The sequence below is a fragment of the Eumetopias jubatus genome, unplaced genomic scaffold (assembly GCF_037043125.1).
Source record: "Eumetopias jubatus isolate StellerSeaLion01/CBP00866 unplaced genomic scaffold, mEumJub1_p1.0 scaffold_14, whole genome shotgun sequence".
In the NCBI taxonomy this organism is placed as follows: domain Eukaryota; kingdom Metazoa; phylum Chordata; class Mammalia; order Carnivora; family Otariidae; genus Eumetopias; species Eumetopias jubatus.
Window position 1 is genome coordinate 102,788,095 of NW_028274820.1, and position 20,417 is coordinate 102,808,511.

Below are 20,417 nucleotides of genomic sequence, written 5' to 3' on the forward strand. Positions count from 1 at the left end.
CTACATCAGTAAGGTCAGACATGTAGATAGAACCTGAATCTCTCAAGAGCTGGGGAGGCCCCAGCTGTTGAGTACCTTGCACCTGGTTCTTTGGACAGTACAGGACACTTGGGTGACTCCGTTGGTACTGGGGCAGAGTTGTGTGAGTAGCCAGATGGGGGCAACTCTTTGCAAGGAAAAGACTCAGCTTGGCTTGGGACGTGGAAGTGTGTGTAAAAAGACCAGCATATGTCAATTGTGCCGGAGGACATCTGGGCACAGACCTAGGAGGCTGACTGGCTGGGGCCAGTGCCCTGCACATGCCCTCTCTTAGGCATTTTTGCAAAGGTTGGGGATGAGGGCTGACTAGGAGGACTGTAGACAGCTTTGGCAATGGGGGTGCAGAGGAACGGAAACATGGAAGGGAGTTCCCTGGCCCCCGAAGGAGTGGACAGGAACACAAGATGGGCAAGGGGTTGAGGACAAGAGAGCCATGTGGGCTCTGGTGAATCTCTTGAATGGGGTGGGTGGGGGAAGAAGGCATCATATTGGATTCCTCTCTCTTCTTTGCCTATGTACCAGCAGGTCCGAGGCGGTGGCAGACAGTGAACCATCCCAGTCCCACAGGGGAGTCTTTTAGGAGAAGCCTGAAGATGAGCGAAGGGCTGTTGTTTAAAGGGCCATTGGAAAGGGCCTTGTTGGTGAAGCTCTCAGGGAGAACAGGAAATAGAAGCCGGGAGCCCAGATTTCCAGGCTGTGTGCTGCAGCTCGCAGTGGAGAGTCCAGGGGACGGCCACAGAGAGAACCCCGCGGACAGGGTGGTCTCCAGGGATGATCTGGGGCGGGAACAGGGCAGCCTGTGCAGCACTAAAGGCAGGACCATGTAAGTGAGACGCAGCTGTGCCTGGGCTAGCGGCCCTTCTCGGCCAATCCGCCGCGTTCATCAGCACCCTCAGGCGCAAGGCACTGCTCGGGCAGTGCCCAAAGATCGGACACCCCGCCCAGACTAGAGCAGGGAGGCGAGACAGACAGCCGGGCCGGGAGGAGGCCAGCGCAGCTGTCCACTTGGAGCGGGTAGCCCTCAAGGCGGGTGTGGGTGGGGGCTGGAGAGCAGGCGGAAGGGCCAAGGCTAGGTGGGAGGGGCCCGGGCGCCGGAGCTGGAGCGCGCGGCTTTGGGGTGGAGGCTGCCGAGCCAGCTAGCAGGCGAGGGGCGGGGGCGCTGGGGCCGGCGCGCAGGAGGGGCGGGGGCGGCGGGGAGGGGGGCTCGGGCTGCGTGTGCCGGAGCTGGCGGGGGCGGCGGTGCGTGCGCATGACGCGGGGGGAGGGCCCGGGCCGCGCGCTCCCGGTCCCGTTGTTGTTGCCGCTGGAGGCTGCTCCGAGGCAGCGGGATCGCGGCGCCGAGAAGCGCCCTGCAGCGGCGGCCACAGCGTGCGCGGCGGCGCCTCCCGGCCTCGGCCCCCGGCCTCCGGCCTCATGCGCTAGCCCCGCGCCGCCGGCTCTGTAGTCCCGGCCCCGCCAGCCCCGCGCGCCCGCCCGCCACCGCCGCCGCCGCAGCGCCGCCCCGGGCCCCGGCCGGGCCCGCCTCGGGCCCCGCGGCTTCAGAGCCATGAACTTCCAGGCGGGCGGGGGGCAGAGCCCGCAGCAGCAGCCGAGCCTGGCGGCGCCGGGGGGCGGCGGCGGTGGCGGCGGCGGCGCGGGGGGCGGCGGGCAGTTCGGCGGCGCGGGGCCGGGGGCCGGGGGCGGCGGCGGCCCCTCGCAGCAGCTGGCCGGCGGGCCCCCCCAGCAATTCGCGCTCTCCAACTCGGCAGCCATCCGGGCCGAGATCCAACGCTTCGAATCCGTGCATCCCAATATCTACGCCATCTACGACCTGATCGAGCGCATCGAGGACTTGGCGCTGCAGAACCAGATCCGGGAGCACGTCATCTCCATCGAGGGTGAGCGGAGCCGGGGTCTGCGGGAGATGGGGCGCGGTGGCCCGGCTCGGCCACGCTCTCTCCGTCGGGGGTCCTCGCGCGCCTGAGGTCCCGGCCACGCGGTGTGCTGATCGTCGGCGCTGCAGAGCGGTCGTCCAGACTTCTCTATATCTCGTCCGGGGACACTGTGGCTCGGGGCCGGTCCCGTGCCAGGGGACACGTTTTCTGATCTTAGTGCTCCAGGGCGCGAGGGTGGTGTCGCTCCCGGGACAGGTGCGCTCAGAGCCGCAGAGGTCCGGGGTGCTAGGGCCAAAGCTGGCCAGGCATGGCGAGGGAAGGTGGGCGCAGCGGAGGGCCTCGGCGGGCGGGGAGGTGGGGCCGCTGCCCCGGCCCTGCCCCGCGGCGGGGCGGGGGATCCAGCCTCCCGTTAGAGGATGGCAGCCTTCCCGGGCCCAGCGCCCGCGGGCCCCGGAGGGTGGCGCTCGCCTCGGCTCCCTTTCCCGACGCACACCCCCTACGCTGCCGCTGCCAGGCGGGCGCAGGCCGGGCCTGGCGCGGGGCTCCGGCGGCGCGACCGCGTGGGAGGCGCCGGCCGGTACATCCGCGCCTTCGCCGGGTCCCACGCGCACCCGGGAACCGCTCGGGAGGCGGGCGCGGGACTGCGGGGCGCTGACTGACCTCCGTGGACACGGTGCCGGGCGTCAAATGCCAGAACCCTGGGCAACTGCCCTGCCCAGCGCCCCTTTCTCTAGGCTCTTGGGCCCAGGACTTTGGCTGCCAAGGCGAGGCAGAGGAAGTGGGTGCACGCTGCTGGCACATACCCCACGACCCCTGATGTGGTGGGGGTCCACCCCACCCACAGACAGCCTGGTGGCACCGTGACCTTTGAGGGCCCGAGGAGCAGATGGGCCTCACCCTGGGTCATCTGCTTCCTCTCTGGCTCCATTTGAAGGGGGACGCCCACCAGCAGGTGGTGGGTTCAGCCTTAGTGGAAATGCAGGGGGAATTGCAGGGTTTTTTTGGTGATGACATGGAGTTGTGGGCAGGGGCCTGTCCACTTCTTGGGCCTCACAGTTAGGGCCACATTCTCATCTTCTTGTGTGAGGCTCCAGGGGCTCCCTCACATGAACACTCCTTTCTGCTTTTGGAGGTCCCGCCAGCTGGGGAAGGAGCATTCAGTGTTTTGGGAGTAGAAGACCCCATTTGGAGCTGGGGTCCTGCCCTGTTCTCGGAATGTTCCAATCTGACTTCCTCTGTCCTTTCCCCGGTCCTCTCTTACCTCTTCCCTCTCAAGGCTGAGTTCTCTGTGAACTAATTAGGCGACAGGAGAAACTCATTAACATGGATCTGAGTAAATGGCCTGAATCACCGTTGTTGTGGCTGGGGACCAGGAGATGGCATTTGTGTGAGCCCAGAGCCCCAAAGAGAGATGACCAAATTTTTCTCCTAGATCTGAAGCGGGTGGGGCAGGGAGAGTGGCCATTCCTCCATAGCTTCACTGTCCTTCCGAGGATGTAGAAGTTCCCCATCGGCTCTAAGATGCCCCCAGCTCCTTTTGGTGAAGAGACGCGGTGGGGTAGCCACGGCAGGGACTGAGGGAAGAAAGACATCTGCCGCAGAGCACTTCCCTGAGCAGGGAGGGGCAGGAATCAGCTGGATTCCCATCCAGCTCCAACTTCCTGAACACTGACCTGTGACCGCCCCCCCTCTCCCCCCCAAGACACACCCCAGCTCAGGAGGCCTCTGGCTGGGCATCTTCTGTGACATGAAGGCCATGGTTCTGAGTTTTCATCCCTGTCTTGAATTCAACATGTCAGGCAGAATTTCCCCTCTTAGAGCCCTCCCCCATGACCAACTTCCCCATTGCGGTTTGGAAGTACCTCATGTTCTGTCTGCTTAGCCTGGAAGCTTGGTATCACCATCGTGAATCCTGGGACCCGATGTCTCATTGTCACCAGGCCCAGCTGCTCCTCACACATCCGTTCTCAGCTCTCCTGATCCCTGCTTCCCCGCTCTTTCTTGGCAGGGCCTCCCACCTCTTTCTTCCTGCTCCCCCCTTTTCTCCCAGCCTCTCTCCTGGAATCCATCTTTAGTACCCGCCTCACTCCGTTTCCCTGCTTTTGTCACCCAGCTCTAGGCAGGCAGCAAAAAAAAAAAAAAAAAAAAAAAAAAACCTAAAAAACAAAAAAACACACAACAACCCAGAAAACTCCTTCTCCAATTTCTGCCCTATACTCTTCCTGCAGTAGAGCCCCTCCATCTGCCAAACCATATTGCTGCTGCCTTGTAAAGCAGCGTCCCCACCTTCTTTCCTGGGGGAGGGAGGGGAGCAGCTTCCTGGGGCGTTTCCCTACTCCCTGTGAGCCTGACCGAGCCCCCCTGCCAGGGCCCAGCAGACCTGGGTCCGCGGGTTACATAACACATCCGTAGCCAGGGAGGCCGGTCTATGTTTACTAGGGCCGAGCTTCTTAGCGGGAAGGGATGACATTTTCCTAGTGTATAATAAGCTTTCGCATCACGCCGGTAATACTTCGGTGAAGGATTTATTTGTCCCAGCTCTGAAGGTGACCTAGGAGACGCAGTCAGAAGCCGTGTGGGACTAAAGGAGCATGATGGCACCTTGCCCTCCTGTCTTCTCCCTGCTTCCTTCAGTCACCTCTAACCCTGTGGCCGGGCGGGAGGAAGCAGAGGAACATTCAGCCTTCCTGTTTCAGGACAGGGTTTGAGGGGAGACAGATTGTTTCTGTAAAGTTCCTTTTCCACCAAAGGCCAAGGAAGGAGAAAAGGTGTCCAGCCTGCAGTTTTGAGGAATGAAAGAAGTGTAACTGGGAGTTGGGGTGGAGGGATAGAAGACTTCACCGCAGGCAGAGCCTCTGAGCCAGTATCCCCTCCCTGGAGGGGAAACTGAGGCTTGGAGAAAAGAGGGATCATGCGGGGCCTCGGGGTAGGAGTCTGTAGGGAAAGGAGCTCTTGAGACTTGCTCGGGTCTCCTGGCTGTGTCCTAGAAAGAGGGCTGCAGAGAAACTGGGCCTCGGGCCAGATGGGGGACAGCCCGGGCACGTGAAACCTGCAGACACCGGGCCAAGTGAGTTAGGAGCCAGGATGAGCTGCTGGGAGAAGCAGCCTCGGGGTCCCAGCAGGTGGCCTGGCAAGGCGGGCTGGTCTCTGAATAGACGTGAACCCGGGGAGGTCTGCCCCAGTGGAGTCCGAGCAGGGGTGGGCCCTGCAGGGCCCGGGCAGGCCCGGGAAGCCTACTGTGGCCTCGGATGTGCCGTGTGGCTACTCCTTGGGCAGGAACTGGGCTTGGTCAGCTGGTGACTTGTTGCTGTCCCTTTTGTTTTCCTCCAACTTTTTTTTTTTTTTTAAACAATGGAGTGCCTCTGAGCATTCCGGTGGCACCTCACTCTTTGAGGGCTTCCTCAGGCTCTGCTGGCCAGGCACCAGGGTGTGGGGCTCCGTAGGGCTCTGGGACTGAGGTCAGTCCCCAGGTACAGGTTTTCCTTGTGGGTTCAAGCCGAGGCTAGAGAGGGATGGTGCGCCTGAGCTGTGGGCAGAGGGTGCTGGGTAGGGGCTCGGAGGGAGCGGGCAGGGGGTGCCCGCCTCAGCAGCAACTCGCCCTTGCACGCCCGCCTGGGGCTTGCGTTCATCCTCCTTCCTCTGTGTCCAGTGACGAGATCCTGGCAGCGGCCCTGGGATTTTGTGAGACAGGTGGAGAGCAATTGTAGCCATTTTGGAGACAGGGAAGCTCGCTCCTGGGCTCCTTTGCCCTTCTGCCTCTTCCTCGAGGTGGCTGGTCCCCAACTGGTGCTAACACCCACCTGGGGGACTTGCGGAAGGGCACATTTCCCTCGCTTCCTGCAGGCGATCTGATTCAGTAGGTTTGAGATGGGGGCCCAGGGATCTGGGTTTGTCACTTCCCCGGGCGTGCTGGTAATTAGCTGGTTGCTGGAATGAGTGCCTGGTGGGGGCCTGGAGGCTTAAGTAGGACTTTGCACCAAAGAGCTCTAGGAATTCTGAAAAGGAGGGTATCTGTGTGGGTGCTAGTGGCCGGGGAAAGTCGCATTTGCTCCAGATACATTTATTTAGCTCCTACTGTGTGGCCCAGTTGCATGTAGCACAGTGGAAGACAGGGAGGAGGCAGAGGAGGGGTCACACGGGTACTCTGGACCCCGAAGTTGAACGGATCAGCCTGTAGGAGGTGCCAGAGCGGGACTGGGAGTGGTGGGAATAAAGCCCAGATTTTAAGAAAACCGGGGCAAAGGTTAGAGCCTGGGGAAGACTCCTCAAGACCCCTTTCCTCAAGGGGTCAGGAGAGAGATGGAAAGACCACCTCCTCAGGCGGCAGAGAGATGGCTCATTCCGCCCCCCTCCATTCTGTCCTCGGTCACTGAGCTTCTGCTCTCTGCCCGGTGGAAGACCTCCTACAAATCAGACAGTCCTTGCTCCTGAGCACCTTGTGGCTGGCTCGGATTACTGACTTTTCTCTACCATTTATTTCTTAGCTGAATGTGGATGCCAGGCATGGGGCTCCCAGAGACTTTCTCTGCAGACAGGACAGATTTGCAGAGGCAGCAAGGGAGGGAGACAGTATGGTGTGGTGTTCAAGGAACAGCCGGCCGGTCTGCACACCTGGGGCACGGAGTCCAGAGGGGACAGGCCAGAGGCCCCTGGTTTGGGAGTTTTTCGTGCTTTATCCTGTGTTAATTTATTTACACTCCACCGTGATCCAGGAGAGCACTTAAGATGGTACGGAATCCTGCAGGAGATGGGCCAGCGTGTGAGGGTTGAAGCAGGAGCATTAGGGCAGTTGCGGCTGAGAGCAGGCTCTTGAGCCTGCGGGGAGCGGGGCAGGGGTGGTGGGCGGTGAGCGGCAGAGGGAACAGCGGCCATGGGGAGAACAGGCAGGAAGGGAAGCCGATCCATAAGTCCTTAGTGTCCACACTGTGCGTTTGCACCGTGAGCCTACCCTACGAGCTCTCAGGGAGTCAGTGGCCTCAGAACTTCAGGAGTGGAAGGAGTGAAGAAGATGTCCTTCTGGAAGAGCAGGCTTAGGGGAGCTGGGGGTGGGGAGGGGGGCAGACTGTGGCCCTGAGAACTCCTGTGTCCTTATTCGGCATCACCAGAACCCCCAGCCGGGAACCTTTAGCTTACCTTCTCTTTTTAATATGCAGGTAACTTGAAATTGGTTTAACCAGCTTGCTTTCCTTCTGACCCCTCGCTGACTTGCAGGCTGAGGGGAAAGGGAAGGTAATTTGGGGATATGGAGCTGAGCCCCAGGGTGATGGAAGTGGGAGAGGGCGGTGACCTGGGGTGCTTGATTTGAGGATGTACGGATTGGCTGGTAGTGCATTCCAAGGCTTAGCATTCTCTGCCTGCCTGCTGGACATTGTTATAAGGCCTTTGCATCACGTGGCAGGTCTCTTTCTAGGTATGCAGGTATCATCCCCATTTTGCAAAGCCTGGGACGTAGATTGAGCGCCTGGGAGCAGCAGGAACTGGTTTTCCGGCTGCAGGGCTGGCACCTCCCCCATGGATGTGGATGGATGGATGGATGGATGAGTTTTGGTGGGTCAGATCGGATGCCCCCATCAGCCCTCCTAAGATGCCTCTCAGGGAAGTTTTTTGACCTCCAGTTTAACCTGCAATCACTTAGAATACAACTTAAAGAGAACTTAGGGCTCCTCCTTCCTGCTCTAATCTTTTGCATGTCTTGAATCCGCAACCGAATGGTGGCTCTGGGACGTCTCTCCCCTCCCTGAACAGCATAAATATTATTACATGTAGCACATAGACGCTGGCTCAAGAAACACTTAGAAATATTTAAAACATTTAAAAATACGTGGAAGCGGCAGAAGTAATGCACGCTTATTAGAACAAATTCAGATGGGGAAGGGAGGCAGAAGGAACACCTCCCCTCCTCAGAGGTACCTGCTGCTGGCTGCCTGATGCACGTCCTCCCGGTCTGTTTTTTCCCTGCACGTATCTGCTATCGACGACCCTGTGATTGATTTGATGTTATTGGCATTTCCCGGCAAAGGTGGGATTTTGGTGGAAAGCCCCCTGCTGGGAGAACGGGAGCCCCTGCATTCATCTGCTCATCTAGGAGCTCCCTGCTGGACAATCGGGAGATTGAGGTTCTCTGTCGTGCCTGCCAGGCTGCGACTGGCAGGTCACCCCGTGCTTGACCTTTTTTGAGATTTGCATTCTCCTGCATCTGTGCCCCTCGCTGTGACTCTGCACACGGGTCCTTGGACCATCTCAGTCTTGGCTCTCTGGCCTCAGGGCCAGCCTGTCCACGGAGTGCAGGCTCCACTCCATGAGCCGCGCTGAGCCTCACTTCCTGTGCGCAGTACTTGATATGTGCTGCCAGGGTCCCCTCAAAGAGCTGGTGGTTGCAGAGGTCCTCTGGGCGAGATCTGGGCGGTTGGGGAGACACAGGGTGGCATCACGTGAGGCTTGACGGGGTCGTGCGTGTAAGGGGCTCACGGTGGGGCCTGGCAAGGAGCCAAGCACACAGTGAATGCTCACCACTATTTAAAAGAGTCAGTGAAGCGTCTGCCTTCAGCTCAGGTCATGATCCCAGGGTCCTGGGATCAAATCCTGCGTCAGGCTCCCTGCTCAGCGGGGAGTCTGCTTCTCCCTCTCCCTCTGCTGCGCTCTCTATCAAGTAAATAAATAAAATCTTTAACCCCCCCCCAAAATGAAAGGCTGCAGGCTGCCTTTTAAAGAGAGTACGGTTTCTCACGCATTTTCTTGTATATAGACCTTCGTACACTTGTCCGATGACTTCCTGGGACAAATTCCCAAAAGAAAAAGGTGAGACCGTCAGGTATGCACTTTTTTAGGACTTTTGCTGCACGCCACACTGCCCTCCAGGAAGGCCCTCCTGTTTCTAGGTGTAGAGACCGCCTGCTCCTTGCCCTACCTACCCGCCCCCCCCCCACCTCATAGGTTAAAAACCGATACCACCACCATTAGATGCTTTTCCTTGTTGTCTTATATTGTGTTGGTTTGATGACTAGTGAAAGTCAACATTAAAAAACAATTTTGGTCATTTGCATTTTGTTTTAATTCTGTTCACGTCCTTTATTCATTTTCCTCTTGGTTTGTTACTCTTTTCCTACGGCATGTAAGATAGTTTTAATCTCTTAACGTGGATTTTTCTGAAGTAAGCATTTGTCTGCTGGCAGGAAGCCATGGCCTCGGGCTCTCAGGCGGCACGCGGGCCCCCCAGACCTGGAGCCGAGCTGACCGGACTGTCCTCTGGGCGCTGAGCAGAGCGAGCCCACGCCACATGGTTTCGGAGGGCTATGCCTGCGCTGTTTCTGTGCCTGTTGATAGTGGGTGTTTCTCTTTCTCTTTCTCGTCTGTCGGCACCCCCCTTTGCCACCGTTGGTGTGCCCGCCTACAGCACTTTCTCTTTTGCCTTTTAATTTGATGTTTTGATGGCTCGCAGACCCAGAGCCCAAGCTCATAGAGTGGGATTCGAGCCCAGGCCCGGCCTCTCGGGCGTGTGTGTCTGTGTGCGTGGGGGGCTGGGCAAGGCCGGGAGATGTGGACCCCCGCTCGGGGCTCGCCCTGCTCGCCAGCAGAGCTGCCTACTGTCTCCCAGGCAAGGGCTGACAGACTTCTCTGCCCTGAGGATCTTTGGTAAATCAGGCCCTATAGGAAGGCCCTAGAACCTCTGGTGTGAAGAACTTTGATGATTTCGTGCCTTTTAGTTGCTCCGAAGTGCTCCTCTGCTTGGTGATGGCTTCTGGACTATTCCAGACTGCTTTACGTCGGGTGATGTGGTGGAGAGAATGCTGGGTGTCCTTCCTCGTCTGTCAGGGGTAATGGTTACCAACCTGGTTCTGGAGCCACGCTGTCTAGATTTGAATCCAGACTTACCAGTTGGCAGCTGTGTGACCTTTGGTGAGTCCCTTAATCTCTCTGTGTCTTGGCTTCCTTGTTGCTAAAATGAGGTTAACAAGCGCCCATTTCATCGTGTAAGTGTGAGAATGAGGTCGGTGAATGCGTGCAGAGCTTTTAGATCGTTACCATTCCCTCGGAAGTGCTCGTCCTGTGCTGGGTCCTGTCCTGTCATTCATACACTAGGTGCTGGCCACAGCCTTGGCAGGGTGGGAGTGGGGACTAAGGGCATGAGAGTGAATGTACCTTGCACAGGGCCCATGGCCCGTGACTCCTCCGGAGCACTGTCCAGTTACGTAGGTGAGTCCCATGTGTCAATTTAAATGTTCAAGTAGCCGTATTAAGAAGGGTTAAAAAAAAAAAGGTGAAGTGAATTTTAATATTGTGTCTAATTTAACCCAGCATATCTGAAATGTTATTTCCATATGCAATCGATAGGACAAGTTATTAATGGGTCTTTTACACTCTTTTTCCACCCTGTCTTCAAGCTCCGCCCTCAGCACTGCTCCACTGGGATGGGCCGAATCTCGAGTGCTCAGTAGCCACGCGGGGCCCGTGGCCGTGTTGGTGGAAGAACAGCTCTAATTTTAGCCCGTAATAAAAGAATACCTGTTTGTTGTAAAAAGTGAATATAAAAGTGCATCCTTTTGACTTAGCTTTCTGAAGTATTGCATTAATAACAACACCTGCGTGCCTGGGTGGCTCAGTTGGTAAGGCGTCTGCTCAGGTCATGATCCCAGAGTCTCACATTGGGGGATCGAGTCCCACGTTGGGCTCCCTGCTCAGCGGGGAGTCTGCTTCTCCCTCTTGCACTGTGCTCTTTCTCTCGCTCTCAAGTTTATAAACGAGTAAAATCTTTAAAAAAAAGTAATAATAACATGCCTTTCCTATAGGTCCTGCTGTTTTCGATCAGCCAGGCAGCAGGCGTGCGCTTTCCAAGCACCCGCTAAGGCTGTGGTGATTGATTGCAAACAGATCCATTGAGAAGGGACTGAATCCACAGTAGCTTTTTGTCACCGTGTGTTTTTCTGGAAACCGGAAGACCACCGCCGTGGTGAGGGCGCCCCCGCAAAACCTGTTCCGGTCACAGGGCTCTCACGCTCCACACTTGGGAGCCGCATTCATGTGGTTCTGCCCAAGGATGGAAGGTGGGGTGTGAGCCCAGGCCCTGCTGTTGCGAGATGAGTGCACGCGTCGTGGCCCTTCGCAGGCAGCACCTTGTTTTGGGTGGGCTGGCCGCAGGCCTCGGTATAGCTCACTTTGGTGCGGTCCCCGTAACCCCTGCAGCTGGTGCCATGCCTTGCTTACCTCTCAGCCCCAGGCCTCCCTGTTGCCCACCTGGAAGGTGATCCCGGGTGAGGGAAGAAAGGAGGGCGGGGAAAGGCATGGCAGTTCCCATGGCTCCTTCCCTCTGCTGCGGGATGGGCCCACGTGTTCTCGAGTTCAGCTGGTGGCCCGACACTGGAGTGGCCATGCAGGCTGGTGAGCTGTCAGTGGACGGGGCTCGTGTGGACAGCACGGTGTGTGGACTAGCTGGCCTTTTGCATGTCAGCTTGCGACGAGGTCACACAGAGTGCTGGCTTGCGAGGGGCACACAGTCAGGGGATAGTGTGCTGATTGCGTGGCCCCAACCACAGTGCACAGTTGGAGAAGGGCGAGCCCAGCCCTCGCGCTCTGCAGGACAGGAGGGTTCAAGGTCACTGGTTAGCACCCCAGGCTTTTTTGCATCATGGTGACCTCCTTCCAGCACACCAGCAGAGGTGGGCTGGGCGATTGATCCTGCGAGTCACCTCCCCTTCGACCGTGACCTGTGGCAGTGGTGCCGAGATGCTGTGTGTCACCAGCAAATGTCACAATATTCTCTTCACTCCGTCCTGGTGTTTGAGGCAGGGACTGTTTTTGTAGGTTTTTTTGGGTTTATGTTTGCCCTTCATTTATGCTGAGTTGTATATATTTATATAAAATAGCGGGATACGTATTTATATTGTAGCGAGAGGTTGTAAATGTATGCACACTCCTGGGAGACATGCGGCACAGAATAAAGCCCCCCTCCAGCCAGCCGCTCTGGGCTGGCTTCCTTGCCGTCTCTCGGCCCACGTCCCTACTGCTCAGTAAGGAGGCTTTCCTCGGTTCCACCTGCTCAGAGGTGAGGCTATTGTGGACCACACCCCAGAAGGCGAATCCCATGGTATTGCAGCAATAAAACGCTAGGCTCCTCTTACCACCATCCTCTTGTTAATGGCAGGAAGGAGCCCAGTTCTTTGTCCAGGGACCCTGCAGACGACAGGGTGGGCTGCACAGCCCCTTGTGATACCTTCAGTGGGACGTCTCAGAGTCCCCTCGGCCAACCCAAGAATACAGAAACCATCATCTTGTAGATCTCTCGTTCTCCCCAGCCTTGGCACTGTTGGGACGGAGACCCTGTCCTGAGCCTGTGTTAAAAGGTTCTCTTGTCATTTCCTGGGCCCCAGGTGGCATAGGGGCCCCTCCAGGGGGGTGTTACTGCCCTTGAGAAGAGAGCCTGATGGACACACCAGGCAGGAGGGGGTCAAAACCTGGTGTGTCCAGCTTCAAGACCCACCTTTCCAATTTCGTCCATCACCGGGCCTAGAGCCGTTGGTGTTCTTACCCCCAGCTGGTATTTGTCAGGAGCTGGGATCTGCTTTGCTCGCCATGTCCCCTGTGGACACGGAGCCCTGAGCCAGTCTTGGGTGGGCCTCCTGGCCTGGCAGAGAATGCTTGACCAACCATCAGGAGGCCTCCCTGCTCTGTACCCAGCCCGGGAGCCCTGTTGGGCCCGGGAGGTCCTTCAGAGAGCCTCCCGCATGTGTTACTGTGCTCTGTCCGGCCTGGTGGGCCGCTGCTGGCCTGAGGAGCAGGGGGCAAGGTGGAGCTGTGGGCCATCAGCCCTCTGACAGCCCCGCGGGAGCAGGGCCGGAAGTCGGGAGGCCATTTAGGGTGGGGGCCAGGTGTTGTCACAAGGCCATGTGTCTTCTCACAGGAGAGTGGAGAAGGGCCTCGCATGGGAGTCTCTGCAAGGGGGGGGCTCTCGGCTGCCTTGTGCCCCGGCTGCGGACGTGCGTGGAGGATGGCAGGAGGGTGGAGGCGCGTCCGGTCCTCTGTCCTCCCTCTTGGAGTTCACATTCCTCCCCGAGGGGTCAGAGCTGGGTCAGAGCTGGGACATCATTGAAGATGTGGGTGTCCTGCTTTTTGGTGTGTGCTTCTGACAGGTCAGCTGGCTCAGGTCTTAAAAGCCATTCCCACTGTAGTGAGGAAGCCTCCCTGGGAAGCATGGAAGTGGCCCTCCCTCCATCACGCCCCGGGAGGGAGGGGGGAGGGAGGCCAAGGAGTGGGTTACTGGCGGAGAGGTAAGCCTGGGACCGGCCCACCCCGTGTGACCCTCGCTGCTTGACAGGGTGGCTTGACAGGGTGACCGTGGCTGAGGCCCTGAGGGCGAGGCCTTCCCTCATCTCTGGAGCCTCGGATGCCATGCAGCCGGCACCAAAGAAAAATCAACATCGTGTGTAAGAAAAGCGTGCGTGCCTTGGGCGGTGAGTGGCTTCTATGCCGCGAGCAGGTGGAGCGGGACGGCCGAGTGGGTGCCGTGGCAGCCCGGCTGCTTTGATCGGCACTGCGAGACACTGTTTTACTGGAATACTGATTTTATTATGAAAATTGCTGGCGTAGTGTGTTTTTAAACTATTCAAATGTGCCACCCCACACGGCAGCACTTTGTGTTTGTGCTGCAAATGTCGCGAGATTGACAGCTCTTGCAGCAGCGGGCGCGGGGAGCGGCGGGGTTCTAAGTGAAGGGTGGCAGGATCAGATCTGGGATCTCAGAAGGGGCCGTACTAACCAGATTCACTTCCTGCGCATGCTCCTTACGCGCCCGCCACTGCCCTGTGTGCCTCCTCATGGTTCGCTGGACATCCCCGCACGGTGAGTGTTCCCCCCGTCCTGCAGAGGGGGGCAGAGATGGAAAGGGATGTGCTCAGGGTTGCTCGCTCTTAGGGACGGAGGCAGGACCGGACCCAGGAAGGCTGGTTTCAGAGCCTGTGCTTGGGCCCGCAGGTGTTGCTGCACCATGAAACAGATACAGCTTTTAAAAATACAGGAGAAGGGGCTCCTGGGTGGCGGTCGGTGAAGCGTCTGCCTTCAGCTTGGGTCATGATCTCGGGGTCCTGGGATCAAGCCCCGCGTTGGGCTCCCTGCTCGGCGGGGGGTCTGCGTCTCCCTCTCCCTCTGCTCCCCCCCCCACCCCGCTCATGCTGTCTCTCTCGCTCACTTTCTCAAATAAGTAAATGAAAATCTTTAAAAAATAAAATAAAATGAAACACGGGAGAAAGTTCAGAGACTCTTGTCTCTTCTGGGGATATGAAGGGTCCCCTTAAGCCGGATAGGAAACCTAGAATTTATAGAGGAGAAAACACGCCAGATTTTCTCCCCAGCTTTTTATTTTGGAAAAACCACCACCTTGAAAGGCGTTTGCTCCCTCCTCCCCGCTCCGCACCTCACCTTCTCCGAAGGCCCCTGAGCTGGCATCTCCCAGCACCGGCACATTCTTGAACGAAACAGAACACCAGTGTCACACCCGAGAGAATTGACAGGAATCCTCTGGTGGCATTTAAGAGCTCACCCACAAGCAGATTTCCTCAATTTCCCCCAAATACCTTATATGTCCTTTGGTCTTTCCAAAGCAGGATGGGATGAGGCCGGGCCAGATTTCTTGGAAAAGGTCCGTGCCCCGGCTTTGGATGCTCCTGCTGCCTGGCTTTCTTGAAGTTCTCTGTCCCCAGAGCTGCCTGGGACCTGGAGTGAGGTTGAGGTGTTGATGAGATCCAGATTAAACCCTTTTGACAGGATTACCCCCTGTTGCGTCACATCTGGCCCTGCTGTTCGTGATGTTAAGGAGCTAATGGTCTGGAAGGTCCATTTCCTCCCACTTAGTGGTTGCTAAGTGATCTGTGGGCTGGGGCTTGGGCACCACGGAAGTCAGCGGCTGCCAGGGACCCCTCCCCTTGCGGGGGGGGGCGGGGGTCTCTGTGTGCATCAGCGAACTGGTGTATTGAGGTGGCCGCGTGCTGATTTTCTCAGGTGCCTGTTCCTTCTGTGAGTGCTAGCTGGTGTTCTTCCAGCGAGAAGAGCTTCGTCCCAGCTCACCCTTTTGTATCCTCTCTCCTGGTCTCACGGATCTTTGTTGTTGGTGGTGTTCAGATGTTCTAATATAATCAATTGCAAAATTAACAGATTTAATTACATTTCTGTGGAGTAGAGTAGGAGAATTTGCTTGCCACGTACATATGCTAGTTAAATGCTTAAGATGCCTGTGATTGAGTTCCTGCAAACTGTGAAGATTTTTTTAATTCCAAAGGTAAACGGGCAGAGCAGAGGACCAGAAAGACAGTTCAGAGAAGAGGAAATGCACGTTGTTGGTGATCATGAAAAGCTGCTTACCTCACGAGTAATCGGGGTTGCAGATCAGAAGAGCAAGGTCCCGGGCGGGCTCCCCTGTCCGAGAGCAGGAGGCAAACACACAACTCTCGATGCCGATGGGAGGGCCAGTGTTGACCTGCCCCGCTGGGCTGGCGGGAGATGGGGCCCGTGAGGGAGAAGTCTTTGGATGCTATCCATTAACATGAAAAATTTGTCCATCTTTGAACCCAACTGTCCTACTTTCTTCCCCATGCAAAGCAGCAGCTTATGGTGGTTTAAAAAAAACAACAACAACAACAAAGGAAGCCACCAGAATGCCCTCGAGTCTGGGAACAGTGGGATGAGGGTGGAGTGTGTGCACCGTGAAATATCGTGAAGCTAGCCATCAGGGTGAGTGGGAACCATGGCCACGGGCGGGGTGTGGACAAGAGCATGTGGGGAGCAGCTGGTGCATTTTGGTGCAGTGCTGGAGGCCGGGTCCCGTTGAGGTGGTGGGAGGGGGGGACTGGACACTCATTCTGGAAATTTCTACCCATAGGGAAGTGCCAGGGGGCCAAAAGCAGTTTCCTGAGTGTGTTGTGAAAGTGGTTTTATACCCCAAAATAAAATTTTAAGAAGATGGAACGTGTACATTTATTACATGTACCAGTCCTAACCCACTTTCCTATTTTGTGTCTCACCCGGAGTTGGAAGGCCCTCGTGTGTGAGTCCTTGTTAGGACGTGTGGTGACCTCAGAGCAGCTGCGGACCTTGGGGGCTGGGGGCTGGGGGCTGGGGGCTGGGCAGAGCGGGGGTTTGGGGGTCTGAGCTTCCAGCCAGGACAATGCAGACCCGCCCATTTTTCTGATGAGCCACATGTGTCCTTTCTGCGTGCAGCCCTCATCCCCAGGTGGAACAGCCTCCTGCTGCTACCGTTTCTTTTCCTTTTTACAGAGGTCGTGTTCTCCCTATACACGTTGTAGACAGCACAGTAAATAAAAGAGACGTTTTGCAGAAAAATAGTAAAAAAAAGTCATTGTAGTTCCTAACTGCCACAAGTTAGCCACTGCCCTCCTTTGGTTGTGTTCCTCGCACATGGGCCCGTGGTACATACAGTCTTGCTTTAAAAAAAAAAAAATGACCATAAGTGCCACCACCACCTGTGTGAGGTAGAAAAGGCTTTGCAAACGTCTTAAGCGGTCGCGCCATGTTCCACCTTCTGGAGACGTGGTTGTTGGCTGCCTTATTCCCGTGTTGCTGCTGGGCGTTTCGTGTTGCTTTCACTCATTTGGAAGCCTTGGACATCTTCGGGCCTCCGTCTGTCCTTCCCTCCGTGTCAGGTGGTCCCCGGGGCAGCATGGATTCTGGGGGCCCAGCCTCTCTTCCCCACCGCGCCTCACATGCTTGCACCGGGACCACTGCACACCCTAGCCCACTGGCAGGGCTTTGGAAAGTGAGCAGAATTTCATTTTTAATTTCTATTTATTCGAGTATCAAATGAAAATGAGTGGTGTCCGCTTGTATTGGCCATTTGTACTTTCTTTACTCACGTGGAGGTATTTTTTTTTTCACGTGGAGGTTTTATGTTTGTTTTTTTTAAGCAACATTTGTGATATTAACCCATTGATCTAGCTACCTTCCCGCCACCCCCCACGTCAGGTTCGATTTCCCTTTAATTCTATTTTTCTTAGGGTTCTTAGCATTTTTAATTGTTCTGGATTTTTTTATGTTTATGTATTTGGACTTAATCGATCTTCTCTTTCCTGTCCTTTATTTCTTTTTTAAGATTTTATTTATTTGAGAGAGAGAAAGAGAACAAGCGCACAGAGGGAGAGGGAGAAGCAGACTCCCCGCTGAGCAGGGAGCCCGATGCGGGGCTCAATCCCAGGACCCTGGGATCATGACCAGAGCCCAAGGCAGCCACTTCACCGACTGAGCCACGCAGGCGCTCCTCCCCTTTCCTTTTAAATCCGACAAGCCTTGGGGCATATTGCTTCCGGCTACACCCTCTCCTGGTTCACCCCCCCTCCAACGCAGACTGCTGAAGTTAATGGGCTTCCCCTGGCTTCCCAGCCCTGCGTTGTGCGGGCTCAGCATGGCCGAGGTCTCAGGCTCCAGGGGGACCAGGGGGTGTGTAAGGGCACCGAGGAGTGTAAGGAGGGTACACAGAGGGGCCCTGTGTCCCTTCTGCATGCGGGCTGGCACAGTGCTGGCGCAACACCACTGGGTGTGGGCAGAAGCTGGGCAGTGGAGACCCTGCAGGGCAGGTGGGGAGGAGAATGTTCATTTGGCTCAGAAAGCTTGTGGTCCCCCAGGGAAGGAAAGCATCTTCAGCTGGGGTGGGGGAGGGCTCTGACTGACTCCCCTCCTCCCTGACCGGCAGGCCCAGCCTCTTTGTGGCTCTGTCTACATGGCAGGAACGTGAGGAATGCGCTCATGCCAGGGGCTCAGCAGCCCCAAATAGCCCCCTTTTTGTGTCAGAAGTAATCATTTGATGTGGTTCTCTGTTTTGTGTCGTATGTACCTAGACATCGCTGGGAGAGGTGGCTGCAGAACCTGAATCAGCCTCTCTTACTGAGGCAGTAGGACTGGGCCAGGAGTTTGTTTGGAAGTTAGGGAAGGAGGAAGCTGAGGCCGGGGCGGGGGCGGGGGGGGGTCTTTTTGGAAGGAGGGCCCTTGCTAGGAAGGGCAAGCCTGGTCTTCGCTGATGTGCATACCCAGAAAGGAAGACAGGCAGGGGCTCCCTGCAAGATGAGCTCTGGGCCCAGGTCGGGCCTGTGTCCGCAGAGATCTTGCCCGGCCAGGGAGGCCCAGGGGCTTGGGGCCGGCCAGGCGGCCTGGGTTCAGATGCCGGCTTCAGCTGCTTACTAGCTGGTGACCTTAGGCCGACTGGCGTCTGTGCCTCAGCTTTCGCACCTGTACATTGGGGGAAGTGACCTACCTTTCTCGGAGGGTTGTTGTCAGAGATAAATGGGTCACTGGGTGTCACGTGCTCAGTGTGGCTGATTGTGTTCAGTGAGTGGCTCTCACTACCAGGTGACCAGCCGTGTCCCATGTGGCTGTTGACTTGCATGTATAGGGCACCAAAGGTGTCTCTGCTGCCCTCAGGGCTGGCCCATGTGTGCCCAGGAGCCCAGGCCCCGGTGAAGTGAGAGCAGATCCGGTATTAGCTTCTACAGCAGAGACAGGATGAGCTGGGGAGGCTGAGGGGGCAGCAAGGTGTGGGAGTCCCCCAAAGCTTTGTGATGGCAGCAGGCATGGATGGGCTGAGTGTTCTGACCACAGCCGCTGAGCTGGCAGGGCCCTGCTGGAGAGGCCTTCTGCTTCCTTCAACACGGAGCCCTTGCGGGACCCCTACCCCCAGCCCTCCAGCCCCCCCGGCCCCAGGCAGTGGGCAGGAATGGCCTTGGGAATTGGCCAGAGCCTGAGGAAGTTACCTGCTCCACTTTCAAAATCTGTAGGGGGAATTCAGACACTTTTAAACTTCTGTTCGCTGGACTCTCAAACTACCCAAGTCTTTTTTAGCGTGCACTGCCCCTCAGCCCCTTTGCCTTGGGGCCGTGCACTTGCACCTGTGTACCCGGGCTCTCAGCCACCTGGTGGCACTTCACTTTCCATAGCTCCTCCATCTTGGAGCCGAATTAGCGCAATTATTATACTTCGTGGAATATTCGCTTTTATTTTTTTTAAGGATTTATTTACGAGAGAGAGTGTGAGGGGAGGGGGAGGGGCAGAGGGAAAGAATCTTCAAGCAGACTCCTCACTGTGCACGGAGCCCCATGTGGGGCTCACTGGGGGGCTCGATTCCAGGATCCTGAGATCATGACCTGAGCCAAAACCAAAGTCAGTTCATAGTGTCACCCCGGCGCCCCTGGAATCTTTCCTTTATTCAGATATCTTACTTTGGTAAAAATAAGGTGAAAGCAGACAAGCTGCCATACTGCTGATCAGGAATGAAGATCTCATAAATTGAATGCCTCTGGGAGCCATGGGACTGGAAGAAGCAGATTTTTAGCTCATGGGACTTACGCTGGACCTTGGTTCAGTTTTGAAGGAAGCGAACACTTTTATTTTATTTTTTTTAATTTATAATTTTTTTTCAAAGAATACTTTTTAAGACATATGAAATGCAGGATATGTGTCAGAATTGAGATGGAAAGGCAAGGAGCCATTAGGGAGCGTGCACGGTGGTACATTCTGTGTCTGGAATCCCCGTCCGGAGCAAGGCAGTGTGGTAAGTGCCCCGCCCCTGCCCTGCAGGGTCAGTGGTGTGTGAAAAGCAGTAGATTTTCTTGGCAGAGTGCAGCGTGCACAGGGCCCATGGTCCTAGTTCTCGGTCTGAGCAGGGAGCAGTGTCTGTCCAGGTCCCTCTTCGGGTTTTAGGATGTGGCAAGGGGGAACAAGGTCAGGAGGCTGGTACAGGAGGTCAGGAGATGTACAGAAGTACTGAGCCTAGCACAGAGCTTGTGGACAGAAAGAAAAACAAGGAAACTACTATGGAGTAGCTAGCTTGGTGCTAGAAGGCTGTTTCCAGGTTGGGTAACTGCTCAGCAGAGGGTGGTCTTGGTTTCCTCCCTTTGTCTCCCACCCTCGCTTGCCCCTTGGGTCCTCTCAGCTTCTCCATGGGGAGGACGCGAACGCAGCCACTGGGGAGCTCTCTGCTACCCTGACCTTGGGAGGTGGGGGCGGATTGGCCCCCTGGAGCCCACCCCCTTGCTCCTGCAGCTCTTGGGCAGCACACTCATTCTCCCCCGGTCTGGAGGCCACGAGTCGGAAACCCAGGAGTGGGCAGGCCGGGCCACGTTTCCTGTGAAGGCCTCTCTCCACGGCGTGTGGACTGCTGTCTTCCCCCTATAGCTCATTGTTTTCCCTCTCCATCACTGTCTCTGTCCAGATTGCCCCTTTTTGTAAGGACAGCAGTCAGAGGGGCGCCTGGGTGGCTCAGTCCTTAAGCCTCTGCCTTTGGCTCAGGTCATGATCCCAGGGTCCTGGGATCGAGCCCCGCATCGGGCTCCCTGCTTGGCGAGCCTGCTTCTCCCTCTCCCTCTGCCTGCTGCTCCCCCTGCTGTCTCTCTCTGTCACATAAATAAAATCAAAAAAGGGGGGGCAGCAGTCATAAGGGAGTAGGGGCCCACCCTACTCCGGCGTGACCTCATCTTTGCCAGCGTCCTATTTCCAAATAAGGTCACCTTTTAAAGG

The 20,417-nt window shown here is 56.7% G+C and overlaps 1 protein-coding gene across 4 annotated transcripts in view; it reads left to right on the forward strand.

Moving 5' to 3' along the window:
- Positions 1 to 1,531: 1,531 nt before the first annotated feature.
- Positions 1,532 to 20,417, forward strand: part of AGAP3 (ArfGAP with GTPase domain, ankyrin repeat and PH domain 3) — a 54,231-nt gene continuing 35,345 nt past the window's right edge. For all 4 annotated transcript variants that reach the window (XM_088018212.1, XM_088018213.1, XM_088018215.1 and 1 more), the window contains exon 1: positions 1,532 to 1,916. In XM_088018212.1, coding sequence (XP_087874338.1) covers positions 1,586 to 1,916 — 331 coding nt within the window. In that variant the 5' untranslated portion in view covers positions 1,532 to 1,585. The remainder of the gene's footprint in view (positions 1,917 to 20,417) is intronic.